General features: G+C 51.3%; 2 protein-coding genes across 4 annotated transcripts; both read left to right on the top strand.

Annotated features, from left to right (window-relative positions):
• Positions 1–1047: 1047 nt before the first annotated feature.
• LOC134172664 (C-type lectin domain family 17, member A-like) lies at positions 1048–4281 on the top strand. Of its 2 annotated transcripts, none has more exons than XM_062635991.1 (9): positions 1048–1225; positions 1405–1563; positions 1655–1753; positions 1890–1940; positions 2051–2140; positions 2448–2540; positions 2620–2771; positions 3527–3636; positions 4097–4281. In XM_062635991.1, the coding sequence occupies exons 1-9, from the start codon at positions 1159–1161 to the stop codon at positions 4227–4229; spliced, it is 954 nt and encodes a 317-aa protein (XP_062491975.1). In that variant the 5' UTR covers positions 1048–1158; the 3' UTR covers positions 4230–4281. The 2 variants fall into 2 exon arrangements, with proteins under 2 accessions (XP_062491975.1, XP_062491976.1); XM_062635992.1 differs by having other exon boundaries at positions 1051–1225; positions 1468–1563.
• Positions 4282–5498: 1217 nt separating this feature from the next.
• On the top strand, positions 5499–12778 carry LOC134172663 (C-type lectin domain family 17, member A-like). Of its 2 annotated transcripts, XM_062635989.1 has the most exons (10): positions 5499–5610; positions 6639–6689; positions 8643–8762; positions 8844–8894; positions 8989–9111; positions 9421–9483; positions 10258–10347; positions 10536–10705; positions 11929–12038; positions 12306–12778. In XM_062635989.1, the coding sequence occupies exons 1-10, from the start codon at positions 5535–5537 to the stop codon at positions 12439–12441; spliced, it is 990 nt and encodes a 329-aa protein (XP_062491973.1). In that variant the 5' UTR covers positions 5499–5534; the 3' UTR covers positions 12442–12778. The 2 variants fall into 2 exon arrangements, with proteins under 2 accessions (XP_062491973.1, XP_062491974.1); XM_062635990.1 differs by lacking the exon at positions 6639–6689.
• The last annotated feature ends 993 nt before the right edge of the window (positions 12779–13771 follow it).

Below are 13771 nucleotides of genomic sequence, written 5' to 3'. Positions count from 1 at the left end.
AGGGGCATTGGGGGTGCATTTTACAGCCCTTTCTTCACTTTAATTCCGATTTCCCATTGTTTCAGCTTAAAAAGCACCATTTCCACACCCCTCCCCCCCCCCCCCCCCCCCCATCACCAGGGCAACCAGAACCCAAAATCACAGGGTTTTAACCCAAAAGGGCACCAGAAACCACGAGCTGCGCCTTGACTTCCCCTAAATCTGGGATGCGAAAGGGGAAATGGGAGCGAAGGGGGGAAGCTGAATGGGAACGTCCGGATGTGCCGGCTGGGAATGGGCCAAAATGGGGCGATTTTGGAGCTGTTGTTGGGGTTGGAATTTGGGGTTTTCCATAGGGATCCAACGTGTGGCACAAACCCATTCCCAAGCAAGGAATGACGGCAACACCGGGTTGCGATGGCACCGAGTGTTGGAGGGATGGGAATGGATCCGGAGGGACCTGGAGAGGTGGGAACCTCAATGGGGATCAATAGGGACCAAGGGCATGGTCCTTGTGCATGGGTTGGGATGATCCCAAGGGAGACACAGATTGGGATGATCCTAAGGGAGACACGGACTGGAGGGACCTTCCCCATGGCCTGGAGCCATAGGACAAGAGGTGATGGGAAGTTCAGCCTGGAGATGATGGGATGGGATGAACAGAGAAGGATTGGATGAAGCATCCCAGGCTGGATGGGGCTTGGAGCGGCCTCTTCCGATGGGAAGTGTCCGTTCCAGGCTGGAGCTGGAGGATCCCAAGCTCCTTCCCAACCCAACCCGTTCCATGATTCATGGATCAGAGCCTACAGCACTGGAGGCTTTCCACAATGGGAGCTTTCTCCTGGTCCGAAGGCAAAAACGATCCCAAAACCACCAAAAACTTCCCCAAAACCCCCCTAAATTTTGGAGAACATCATTTTGGGGATGAAACCTCCAAAAAGGGCCCTTCTCCACCTTGGTTTTTGGAGCAAAAAAAGTGCGATTTTGGATCAACGGTGAAGAGGGAAGGGGTGGTGCCATCAGGAGCCCCAAAGGTCCTGAGTGAGCAGATTTGGTCCCGTTCCTGTGCTCGGAAAGGTCAGGATTGTGCAAGCCGCTTCCTTCCCTTCCTTGGGATGCGCTGGCTCCTCCTCCCCGCCCCATAGAAAGGGGCCAGGATCCAACGGGAACGGCTCCGAGATGCAGCCGGGAGACGCCTTGGAGGAGCTGGAGCTGGGGGAGCAGGAGCAGGAAGCCCCTAAAGGAGGTACCGGGAAGAGGGAATGGGTTTGGGCTTCCTGAGATGGGGAAGTGGAGGCTTTGGGCTCCTTAAGGAGGAGGTGATGGAGGGGGATGGACACCATTGGGTCCTGGGATAGGGAGAGGGGGATGGAGCCCCTCAAGGGGTGGTTTGGGGGTGATTTCTCTCTTCGAGCTCTTCCTTAGGAGAGCATCCATTGGGGAACGCTCTTTGGGATCGCCTCATCCCGGGAATATCCATCCCTCCAGCCTTGCTTCCTGATCGAGCCATTGCTTTGCTCTCCGTGCTCCTGGCCCTCTCCTTTGTGCTCCTCATGGCTCTGAGCATCGTGAACTTCCGGAGAGGTGAGGCCAAGCCCCGTTTTGGGTCAAAACGCCACGAAATAGAGCAAAACGTGGCCATGGAGCTCTCCAAGTGGGATTCTCTCTCCTTTAGTATCCATGGCATGGGAAGCATTGGAAGAGGCTCGGATGCGGGATGAGAGCAGCCACACAGCGGCATGGCTCAACCTCTCGCAGGTCCAGCACGCTCTCGGTATGAGTTCGCCTCCCAAAGGATCCGCACCCTCGGTATCCACATGGATGCAGCGCTTCCCAGTGGGAATGAAACCCTCCGGAGCTGCTTCCCATCAGGTCCTGTTGCGAGGATCCTTCTCTTGTGTCCATTGCAGACAAGCAGCTCTCCAAGGAGGCCAAGGCCGTTCGCATCCAACTCCTCAATGGTATTCCAAGGGAAAGGCAATGAGGCAGGGGGTGGGATTCCTTTGGGATCCCAGATACTGGGAGCAAGGAGCATCCAAACAAGATCAAAGGGGGTTTTCCCTCTTCCCAGTGTCTCAGGAGGTGGAGAAGATGCAGGGGAGGATGGCGCAGTGTGAAGCGGGATGCGGGAAGGAGCTCTTGGGTCGCCTCCAAGACCTGGGTGAGAGCTTGGTTTTGATGGAAAACCCTTAAATTTAGCCTTTCCCCTCCCCCATTTTCCAACCCTCTGGAATGCGGGGTGGGGAAGATGCTGGGAATGCAGGAAGCCGACCTGTGTGAGTTTGGGATCATGGGATATTGAAGGGAAAGAAGCCTGGAGAAATGAAGTGAAAACACGGAACCAAAGGGGTTTTTTAGTGCCGGAATTGAAGAACTGGTGGGAATGGGGATGGGAAAAGGGAATGAAAATGGAGGTTTTGGGTGTTTCCAGCTCCCAAGATCCCTTTAATCCCTTTAACCCATTCCAGAGGCAAGGAATGCGCTGGAGCCGGTGCTGCAGCAGCTGGAGGAGGTGAAGCGGGAGCTCTCCGTGGTGCTGGAGGAGTCGCGCGGCCTATCGAGTGAGGCCCTAACCGCCCCCCCCCGTTATTCCCTATGGATTTTCCTATCGCTTCCATGCTTCCACCCCGCTTCCTGCAGGAATCCTGTGCCCCACGTGTCCCCCCGGGTGGCTGCAGTTCGCCAGGACCTGCTACTTCTTCTCCAGCACCACCAAATCCTGGTTGGAAGCCAAGGAATTCTGTGGGGACCTCAATGGGCACTTGGCCACCGTCAGCTCCGAGCAGGAGAATGTGAGTGGAGAGGGCAGGAATCCCTTGGGAAGGGCAGGAATCCCTTGGGAAGGGCAGGAATCCATTGCAAAGGTTCGAAATCCTTTGGAAAGGGTAGAAATCCCTTGGAAAGGGCAAAAATCCCTTGGAAAGGGTGGAAATCCCTTGGAAAGGGCAGGAATCCATGGTGAAGGGCAGAAATCCCTTGGGAAGGGCAGGAATCCCTTGGAATGGGCAGGAATTCATTGGAATGGGCAGGAATCCACTGGGAAGGGCAGAAATCCCTTGGAATGGGCAGGAATCCCTTGGGAAGGGCAGGAATCCCTTGGAATGGGCAGGAATCCATTGGAATGGGCAGGAATCCACTGGGAAGGGCAGAAATCCCTTGGAATGGGCAGGAATCCATTGGGAAGGGCAGCAATCCCTTGGAATGGGCAGGAATCCCTTGGAATGGTCAGGAATCCCTTGGGAAGGGCAGGAATCCATTGGAATGGGCAGGAATCCATTGGAATGGGCAGGAATCCACTGGGAAGGGCAGAAATCCCTTGGAATGGGCAGGAATCCATTGGGAAGGGCAGGAATCCCTTGGAATGAGCAGGAATCCCTTGGAATGGTCAGGAATCCATTGGAATGGGCAGGAATCCCTTGGAATGGGCAGGAAGCCACTGGGAAGGGCAGAAATCCCTTGGAAAGGGCAGGAATCCCTTGGAATGGGCAGAAATCCCTTGGAATGGGCAGGAATCCCTTGGAAATCCCTTTTTCCACCCCGTTGGCAGAAATTCCTGGCAAATCACGTCATGGAGAACCGGATCTTCTGGCTGGGGCTGACAGATTCCTCCAGGGAAGGCCATTGGCAATGGGAGGATGGGAGCTCCCTCTCCGTCTCGTACGGTTTGAGACCCATCTTGGGGGAAATCCCCCCCAAAAAGCAGCTTTTTCCCCCTTTTTAGACCCAAATCCAGGCTCTTCCTCCTCCACCCATTCCGTTTTCGGACTTCCAGAGCACAGGAATGAGCTTTGGGCAGTGGAAGAGGCCAAAAGGGGGCATAGAAGGGGCTGTTTGGTTCCCTCAGCCAAGGGGTTATTCCGCATGGGTCTCCTCATTCTTGGGATGCTGGGAGCAACCCCAGCCTTTTCCCACCTTAAACAGCAGGAAAATGGGAAAAGAATGGGAATTGCATCCCCAAAAGTACCAAAATGGTGTTTAATGGAATGGGGGAAGGTTCTTTTTGGGGGGGTGTTATCCTTGTGCTTCCATCCCAAATCCCAACCCCAAAATGCTCCCAAATGGCGAGTTTTCCACCCAAACTAATGTGTCCCCCCCTGCTTTCCCATCCCATTCCCAGCTTCTGGAATAGCGGCGAGCCCAACAACGTGGGGGAGCACGGGGAGGATTGTGCCACCATCTTCTCCAATGGGCGCTGGAATGATGTGTCCTGCTCCAACAAGGAAGCTTGGATCTGCGAGCGCTCTTGTTGATGCCCCCCCTTCCAAAAGGATCCAAATGGGGGGGGGGAACCAGGAAAAACATGGATCTGGGGTCAAACGTGTCCAAAAATGGGTTCCCGCTTCCCAGAAGTCCCTTGCTTTGGGGGAATTTGGGGGAAAATGAGGGATTTGGTGGGGAATCAGGGGAAGGAAAAGGAATAAAGAGTTTTGATGGTTTGGAGGCAAACTTGGGTCCGTGGAGGGGGGAAGGGTGGAATTCCCACTTTAATTCCCAAGGTTTAAGGGAAACCCCATTCCCAAAAGGGGGAGAGACATGGATGGGGCAGGAGTGTGTTTTGGGTGCGGATGCAAATCCCACCCTGTTGGTCCCAAATCCCGCTCTTTTGTCCCCAGATCCCACCCTTTTGGCCTGAAATCTCACCCTGCTGGCCCCAAATCCCACCCTTTTATCCCCAAATCTCACAGTCCCTCCAAATCCCACCCTATTGGTCCCAAATCCCACCCTGTTGCCACCAAATTCCACTCCATCCCTAAATCCCACTTCTTATCCCCAAATCCCAAACTATTGTCCCAAATCCCACTCTTTTATCCCCAGATCCCCTTCTTTAATCCAAATCCCAAGTTTTTCTCCCAAATCCCACTCTTTGGCCCCCAAATCCCACTCTTTTATCCCCAAATCCCCTTCTTTAATCCAAATCCCAATTTTTGCCCCCAAATCCCAATTTTTGCCCCCAAATCCCCTTTTTTAACCCAAATCCCCTTTTTGCCCCAAATCCCAATTTTTGCCCCCAAATCCCATTTTTTGCCCCCAAATCCCACTCTTTGGTTCCCAAATCCCACTCTTTTGCCCCCAAATCCCCTTCTTTAATCCAAATCCCAATTTTTGCCCCCAAATCCCACTCTTTTGCCCCCAAATCCCCTTCTTTAATCCAAATCCCAATTTTTGCCCCCAAATCCCATTTTTTGCCCCCAAATCCCACTCTTTTGCCCCCAAATGCCCTTCTTTAATCCAAATCCCAATTTTTGCCCCAAAATCCCACTCTTTGGCCCCCAAATCCCACTCTTTTATCCAAATCCCACTCTTTGACCCCAATTCCCCTTCTTCCATCCCCAATTCCCACCCCTTTGTCCCATTCCCATCTCTACCTCGCGGGACCCTGCTCCCCCCCCTCCCCCCCATTCACGTGGCCCCAGGGCTCAGAAGGGAACCGAAACCGGGGCCCAACGGCTGCGGGGGAAGGGGGGGGGGGGGGGGGGGGGGGGGAGGGGGGGGGCGGGGATGGGGGGGGCGGTGCTTGTTGGGGGGGGGGGTTGGGAGCGGCGCCTCCCGCACCCATGGCTCAGCACGAGACCTACGGGAACTGGCTCGGGCCCCCCCCAGCGCCCCCCAAGCGCCTGGTGCGGGCAGCAGGTACAGAGGGGGGAGCCCCCCTTTCCATGCCCCTGCCAGGTCCTTTCCGTGCCTTTTTCGTGTCCTTTCCATGTATTTTACATGTCTTTTCCGTGTCATCTCCATGTCTTTTCCGTGTCTTTTCCATGTCTTTTCCATGTTGTTTCCACGTCTTTTCCATGTCATTTCCATGTCCTTTCCATGTCATTTCATTGAGCTTTCCATGTTGTTTCCATGTCTTTTCCATGTCTTTTCCATGTCCTTTCCATGTCATTTCATCGAGCTTTCCGTGTCGTTTCCGTGTTGCTTCCATGTCCTTTCCATGTCTTTTACGTGTCCTAACCGTACCCTTCCAATGTCTTTTCCGTGTTCATTGCATGTCCCTCCCATGTCATTTCCGTGTCATTTCCATGCCCTTTCCATGTATTTTATGTGTCTTTTCTGTGTCCTTTCCGTGTCATTTCTGTGAACTTTCTGTGTCGTTTCCATATTGTTCCCATGTCTTTTCCATGTCTTTTCCGTGTCACTTCCATGTCTTCTACAAGTCCTTTCCATGTCTTTTCCGTGTCTTTTCTGTGTCATTGCCGTGTCCTTTCAGTGTTGTTTCCGTGTTCTTTCCATGTCATTTCCATGTATTTTATATGCTTTTTCTGTGTAATTTCTGTGTCATTTCCATGTCATTTCCATGCCATTTCCATGTCATTTCCATGTTCTTAGCGTGTTTTCGGGCCGTGCAGCTGTCTGGGGGTACCCAAAGATGCTGCTGATGAGCATGGAGCCGGGTGAAACACATGTGGGGTGCTCAGGAGCCCTTTGGGTGCTGCTTTGCCCTCAAGGACCCCAAACCCTCCATGTTTACCCCCCATTTGAGGTGCAGGAGCCCTTTGGGTGCTGCTTTGTCCTCAAGGACCCCAAATCCTCCATGTTTAGCCCCAGTTTGAGGTGCAAAGCCCACATTCAGGCTCCAGCCCCAGGCTTGGCAGAAGGTCTAGGGCTGGATATGAGGATGCTCCCATCTCCTCAAGGCCTTTTCCCTCTGCTTTGGGCAGGAATTTACTGCGGTGCCGGGAAGATGATGCCCGCGGGGGACTTCAGGCCGGGTGAGCTCTGATGTTATCCCCTTTGGGGGGGGTGTGTGTGGGGTGTTCAGTGGAAAGCAGAAGTCCCTCAGGTGCCTCCCCAAGGCCAAACCCAGCTTCGCTTTTGGCTTGGTTGGTCAAACGTGTCTCCTGTGCGCAGGGGTTTGGGTCCTTCTCTCACATGGGAACAAATAGGCCCCAAACAGCCCCCAAACGCCCTGGATGGCCAAGTAGGGGTGGTCCTCAGGGGTTGGTGTTGGGTCCATCGCTGGGTCCATTGTTGGGCCCATTGTTGAGTTCATCGTTGTCCATCATTGGGGTCATCATTGCCCATCGATGGGTTCATCACTGTCCATCGTTGGGTCCATCATTGTCCATCATTGTGTTCATCAGTGTCCATCATTGGGTTCATCATTGTCCATCATTGGGTCCATCATTGTCTATCATTGGGTCCATCGTTGTCCATCATTGGGTCCATCGTTGTCCATCATTGGGTCCATCATTGTCCATCATTGTGTTCATCAGTGTCCATCGTTGGGTCCATCATTGTCCATCGTTGGGTTCATCATTGTCCATCATTGGGTCCATCGTTGTCCATCATTGGGTCCATTGTTGTCCATCATTGGGTTCATCGTTGTCCATCATTGGGTTCATCATTGTCCATCGTTGGGTCAATCACTGGGTCCATCGTTGGGGTCATCTCTGGGTTCATAATTGTTCATCGTTGGGTCCACCATTGTCCATCATCGGGTTCATCATTGTCCATCATTGTGTCCATTTTTGTCCATCATTGGGTCCATCATTGTTCATCGTGTCGATCATTGGGTCCATCACTCGGTCCATCATTGGGTCCATGGTTGGGTCCATCATTGACCATCGTTGGGTCCATCTTTGGGTCCCATTGTCCATCATTGTCCATCGTTGGGTCCATTGTTGGGTCAATCATTGGGTCCATCATTGTTCATTGTTGGGTTCATAGCTAGATTCATCGTTGGGTCCATCACTGGGTCCATCATTGTTCATTGTTGGGTTCATAGCTGGATTCATCGTTGGGTCCATCACTGGGTCCATCACTGGGTCCATCATTGTTCATTGTTGGGTTCATAGCTGGATTCATCGTTGGGTCCATCACTGAGTCCATCGTTGGCTCCATCACTGGGTCCATCATTGGGTCCATCCATCACTGAGTCCATCACTGGGTCCATCCATCACTGGGTCCATCACTGGGTCCATCACTGGGTCCATCGTTGGGTCCATCATTGTCCATCATTGGGTCCATCTTTGGGTCCCTGTTTGGGTCCATAATTGGGTCCATCATTGTCCATCGTTGTTTGGGACATGATCAATGGGATCCAGCACCCTCAACACGATTGAGGTGGCACCAAGCTGGGGGGGAGGGATGGGATCCAGAGGGACCTGGAGAGGTAGGAACCTCATGGAGATCAATAGGGCCAAGGGTAAGACCCCTCCGTAGTCCTGTATCCAGCTCTGGGGAACCAACATAAGAGGGATGTTGGACCTGTTGGAGCAGCTCCAGAGGAGAGGGATGGAGGGATGGAAGGATGGGATGAGGAATAACAGAATCCAATTGGAAGAGGGAAGAGTTGATGGGATACTGGGAGAAGTTCTTCTCTGTGAGGGTAGTGGGACACTGGGATGAGTTGAATGGAGAAGGTTTGGATGAAGCATCCCTGTTCAAAGCCAGGTTGGAGCAACTTGCCCTATTGGAAGCTGTCCCTGCCCATGGAACTGGATGGGCTTTAAGATCCTTCCCATCCCAATTCCATGATTCTGGAGCTCTATATATCCATCTATACACTGGGAAAAGGGCATGAAGATCCCGCTGGAGGTGCTGCAGATCAACCTGATGGGAAAGGGGAATTGCTTCCCACAGAATCCAACTGTTTCTTCATGCACAGAATTCCCCCCCCCCCCCCCCCAAATCCCGACTTTTCCCCATATTCCCTCACTCAGGATCCCCGGACAGCTTCGAGGACGACTACGATGACGTATCCCTGTCGGAACTGGATCGTGGCCACAAGCCACCGGTGGCCAATGAAGATCTGCAGAGCCAGAGGAGCAAAGGAGGTACCAGTAGCACCCACTTCCAGCACCTCCACGGGGCAGGATTTAGCCCATCCCCATCACTGCTGGCTCTTTCCTTCCTCCCATCAGGGGTCTACATCCTTGCAGGCAAACCAGCGTCTCCACATCCTTCCCAAAAGGGTGAGCTGCTCTTATCCAATGCCATTATCCCATTTCGGAGGCATAGGCCTGATCCAGACCTGGAAAACTGGGATTCCAACCCGATTCCTTCCAGGAGAAGAGCCCAAGGGTGGAAAGGCACAGAGCAGCAGGGACACATCCATAGCCATCCTCTATGTTCTGGTGGTGCTGAGCTTTGTCGCTTGGGGGCTGCTCTTTGCCTTGGCTGTGGTGAAGCGTGAGTATCCCGGGATGGTCCCACCAGGATGGGATCTGGTTCAAACATCCCATTTTTTCCCTGTTTTCCATATGGAAACAGTGCTGGAAGCTCATCCCTCATCTTGATTTGGGTTGAGTTCCACCTTGGCATGTGAATTTAAGGGTCCCTCCATCCTCCTTCTGCCTGCACCAAGAGCGTGCTACAGGGGGTAAATCCCATGGTAAATCCACTCTGGAATTCCCAGGAAAGCTGTAAGTTGAGGGAAAAGAGGCACCACTCCTTCCTTGGGGTGATCCAGGAGGGGTTTTCCTTTCATTCTCATTCCAGAGATGGAAATCACGGCCGAGCTGAAGCTCTTGAAGGCAAACTACTCAGAGAATGAAGCCAATGGTGGGTCCTCAGGAGATGCTTTGGTGTTTGGATCATGGGATCTTGGAATGATTTGGTTTGGAATAGACCTTAAAGATCATCTCATTCCAATGCCATGGGCCGGGACACCTTCCATTAGACCAGGCTGCTCCGAGCCTGTTTTCCCTTGGGATTGCCCCAACCAATGGGCAGGATCTTGTTGAGCTCCATGAGGGTCCAACCTCTCCAGCCCATCCTTGATCCCTCTGAATCCCATCCCTATCCCACCACGCACCTCGGTGTTGCCTTTCCAAGCAGCCCCTGGGTCTGCTCCGTCTCTTAGTGAAGCAGCATTGAGTTGATTCCCACAGGGAATGACATTGGAGTAATGGAGTAGGTCAGACACCAACTGAGCTCATGCCCCCATCCTGAAGGAATTAGACCCAATGGGTGTGAATAGGAGCAAATTATCCCTTGGGATTTATCCTCATTAGGGTCTGTTCTCTCTGTTAAAGGCTATGGGAAGGGAAGGACACAAATCCTATGGAAAATTCCTCAAAAATCAAATCCAATCCTTGAACATCATGAATTCAGTGATATTATGGGGGATATTGCAGCCAAGCATCACCCAAAGAGTCAAAACCCACCATGGAAGAGCTTTCCCATCCCTGCCCGTGTTTTCCACCTGTGGGAAAAGCCTAAATCCTTTGGGAAAAAGCTTGGGATTCCAGTAAACCAAAGGGGGGATGAAGGAGGAAGCTGGGGGGGGGGGGGGATGAGGCTGGTGCTGGTCCCTCACCCAAAGGCACATCCCAGTGTGGCAGGAGCTGTCGGAGATGCAACGGGAGCAGACACGGATGCGGAGCAGGATGCACAACTACTACGAGGAGCTGCAGGACATCGCGGGTAACTTGGCGTTCCTATCCCAACGGTGTCTCCAATGGAGATCCACCCAAGATCCAAGAGGAACCTCTTGGGAATGGAGAAGTTGGGTGGTTTAGACCCATTTTGAGGCATGACCTCAATGGGGATGCTGTTGATGAGCACAAAGCCTGATTTTGGGGTGGGTTTGGGGGTTTTCTTCTTTTTCCCAGCGTTGATCTGCAGATCCGTGCAGGACAACCGGAAGTGCTGGGCCGGTTGGAGGATCTTCGAGCAGAGCTGCTATTCCTTCTCAACGAAGCCCATGAGCTGGTGGGACGCGAACAAGACATGCGCTGAGCAAGGGGCTCATTTGGTCTTCATCAACTCGGAGATGGAGCAGGTCGGTGGGAAATGACCCCTTCCGGGGCTTAAATCCCCCTTTCCTTGGAGAGCTCCCAACACGGGAACTCCAAACCCTGTTTTGGGCTCAAATTCAGCAAGATTGGCCATCAAGCTTGGAGTTACTTGATGTAACCTGATGTTCCTTCATGTTCCTTCATCTAACTTGATGTTATTTGATGTATCCTCATGTTCTTTCACGTTCCTTCATGTAACTTGGTGTATCTTCACGTTCCTTGATGTTCCTTGATGTTCCTTGATGTTCCTTGATCTATCTTCATGTAACTTGATGTTACGTGGTGTCACTTGATGTAACTTGCTCTTACTTGATATAGCGTCATGCTCCTTCATGTTCCTTGATGTAACTTGATGTTCCTTCATATTACTTGATGTATTTTCATGTTCCTTCATCTAACTTGATGTTATTTGAGGTATCCTCATGTTCTTTCATGTTCCTTAATATATCTTCACGTTCCTTGATGTTCCTTGATGTATCTTCATGTTCCTTCATGTAACCTGATGTTACGTGGTGTCACTTGATGTAAGTTGCTCTTAGTTGATATATCTTCACGTTCCTTGATGTTCCTTGATGTAATTTGATGTTCCTTCATGTTACTTGATGTATTTTCATGTTCCTTCATCTAACTTGATGTTATTTGAGGTATCCTCATGTTCTTTCATGTTCCTTCATGTATCTTCACGTTCCTTGATGTTCCTTGATGTATCTTCATGTTCCTTCATGTAACTTGATGTTACGTGGTGTCACTTGATGTAACTTGCCCTTACTTGATGTATCGTCATGTCCCTTCATGTTCCTTGATGTTACTTGATGTTCCTTCATGTTACTTCATGTATTGTCATGTCCCTTCCTGTTCCTTGATGTTACTTGATGTTCCTTCATGTTCCTTGATGTAATTGGTGCAACTTGATGTAACTTGATGTTACCTGATGCTAGTTGATGTTCCTTGATGTTACTTGAGGTGGGGAGAAGCCCCAGTGGCCAAGTTGAACCCAGCCACTTCCAAATTCCTGCTTTTAGGGGAAAAAATGCTAAAAACGGAGCAAAAAGCTCAACGGTTCCTTCCCAAATCCACCTAAATACTCATTATTTACCCCAAATCCTGGTGCTGGCCTCATCTTGGTGACCCAACGCCTCGAGATGCCCCGTAATCCATTGGAATTCTAGGGGATTTGGGGCTATTTGAACCAATTCTGCTCTTCTAGAACTTCCTGAAGGACAACATCAACACCAGCACCACGTACTGGTTGGGAGTGACGGATCAGCAGGAGGAAGGCACCTGGCTCTGGACCAATGGCGAACGTCCAAGTATCAGGTAAGAATTCCCTCTGGGAATTGGGAAAAGGGGAAACTGAGCCACAAAAACTTGGGGGTTTTGGTGGTTTTATGGAAGTCAAAGACTTTCCACTGGGAAAACGGTGTTTTGGGAGCATCTTCTTGCTGGTGTTTAACAAAAAAATGGGCTTTTTGGTGGTGTTTTCCCTCCTTTTGAGGGCAATTCCCTCTTCCAGAGGGAATTCCACTGCCGTGGGGCTGCTTTTCCTTCCCTTGGGATCTTCCTTTCCCCTTTTCCTTGCTCCAGCTACTGGAACACATGGAAGGAGAGCAAAGACAAAGACCAGAAGGACTGCGGCACCATCGGGCCCGATGGCATCTGGAATGCCGAGAGGTGCTCCCATTCCAGCCGCTGGATTTGTGAGAAGTCCTGGAATTGCTGACTTTCCCCCCATTCCCAGCCCATTTTCCAGGACAAAAGGTACATTCCGCACTGGAGCTGGATGGATTTTGTGCCTCGGGAGGCTCCACATTCCCACTTTTTGCCTGCTCCTGACGTTCGATCCCTAAAGGAAACCCAGCACAACCCCATTGACCCTCAAGCTCCCAACCTGACCATAATCCATAGGGAAAAAATGGGATTTTCAGCTAAAATGACTCTCAGATGGTTAAATCCCATTCCCCAGCCCCAGATCCATCCTGTTCCCGGTGGGGCTGCTTCCTCATTCCCAGAAAACAGCATTTCAGTAAAATCCTAGGTTTTTTCCCACTTTCCACGTACCTTTTCCCTTATTTATCCTTTCCTCTCTGTTTCCAGCTCCCCCCCTCCCCCGTTCCCAATTTTCCTCTATTATCCAGCACAAGATCCCCAAATAAACCTTTTTTTTTTTTTAATCCAAGGAATCCAGTGCATGCCATTCCATGTTTTTTGTGTACCCCAGGACCTATGGAATTGCAGGATTGCAGGAATCCTGTTCAAACCCTGCCGGGATGTTAGTGCTTGTTTTCAGCTAAAAAATCCTTGTTTTGAGGCAATTCCATCAGGATGGGTTCATTCCTGGCAATGGAATTCCCTGCCCAGGTTGAACATTAACCCTGAAAACGAGGGAATTTGAGCAATTCCCTGCAAAATGGATCCAAACAAAGCCCCATGGCTGAAAACGGAACCAGTTTTAGGCCACTTTGGGCTGGTTTGAACTGGACGAGGCCCTAAAAATGGTCATTTAACCAAAATATGCATTTTTAGCATGGAAATGGGGCTGCTCCCTGCTCAGCACTGGGGCGGGACTGGAAGGCACTGGGAAGTGGGATGGGTCTGCCAGAAAGAGGCAGGAAATGGGTGGAATGTGCTGGAAAACCATTGGATATGGGTCCTTTTGGGGTGCAACTGCTCGTAGGGTATGCAGAACCCCTTTTGGGGGACTCAGACCCCCTTTTGGGGGCTAAACTCAACCCTTCATTTTTGGGTCTTAACCCTCCATTTTGGGTCTCAAACTCCCCTTTTTGGGTCTCAATCTCCATTTGGGGGGCTAAAAGCCCCTCTTCCGAGTCTCAAAACCCCATTTTTGGGTCTCAACCCCCCCTTTTGGTTCTCAATTCCAATTTTTGGGTCTCAAACTCCCCTTTTTGGGTCTAAAACCCCCATTTTGGGGTCTGAACACCAAATTTGGGGTGTCAAACCACAATCTGGGTCTACCCCCCCCCTCCCATTTTTGGGTCTCAACCTCCCCTTCTTGGGTTTTCAACCTCATTTTTGGGTCTCAACCCCTTTCC

Source organism: Pezoporus occidentalis, unplaced genomic scaffold (assembly GCF_034315485.1).
Source record: "Pezoporus occidentalis ecotype Australia unplaced genomic scaffold, CSIRO_AGI_Poc_V1 ctg460, whole genome shotgun sequence".
Classification (NCBI taxonomy): Eukaryota; Metazoa; Chordata; class Aves; order Psittaciformes; family Psittacidae; genus Pezoporus; species Pezoporus occidentalis.
This window is presented reverse-complemented; position numbering and strand designations above follow the sequence as displayed.

Coding starts and splice junctions, on each gene's coding strand:
- LOC134172664 (XM_062635991.1), top strand. CDS start 1,159: ATGCAGCCGGGAGACGCCTTGGAGGAGCTGGAGCTGGGGGAGCAGGAG. Junction 1,564..1,654: donor CATCGTGAACTTCCGGAGAG/GTGAGGCCAAGC, acceptor TCTCTCCTTTAG/TATCCATGGCATGGGAAGCA. Junction 2,541..2,619: donor GGAGTCGCGCGGCCTATCGA/GTGAGGCCCTAA, acceptor CGCTTCCTGCAG/GAATCCTGTGCCCCACGTGT.
- LOC134172663 (XM_062635989.1), top strand. CDS start 5,535: ATGGCTCAGCACGAGACCTACGGGAACTGGCTCGGGCCCCCCCCAGCG. Junction 10,706..11,928: donor TCAACTCGGAGATGGAGCAG/GTCGGTGGGAAA, acceptor CTGCTCTTCTAG/AACTTCCTGAAGGACAACAT. Junction 12,039..12,305: donor GGCGAACGTCCAAGTATCAG/GTAAGAATTCCC, acceptor TCCTTGCTCCAG/CTACTGGAACACATGGAAGG.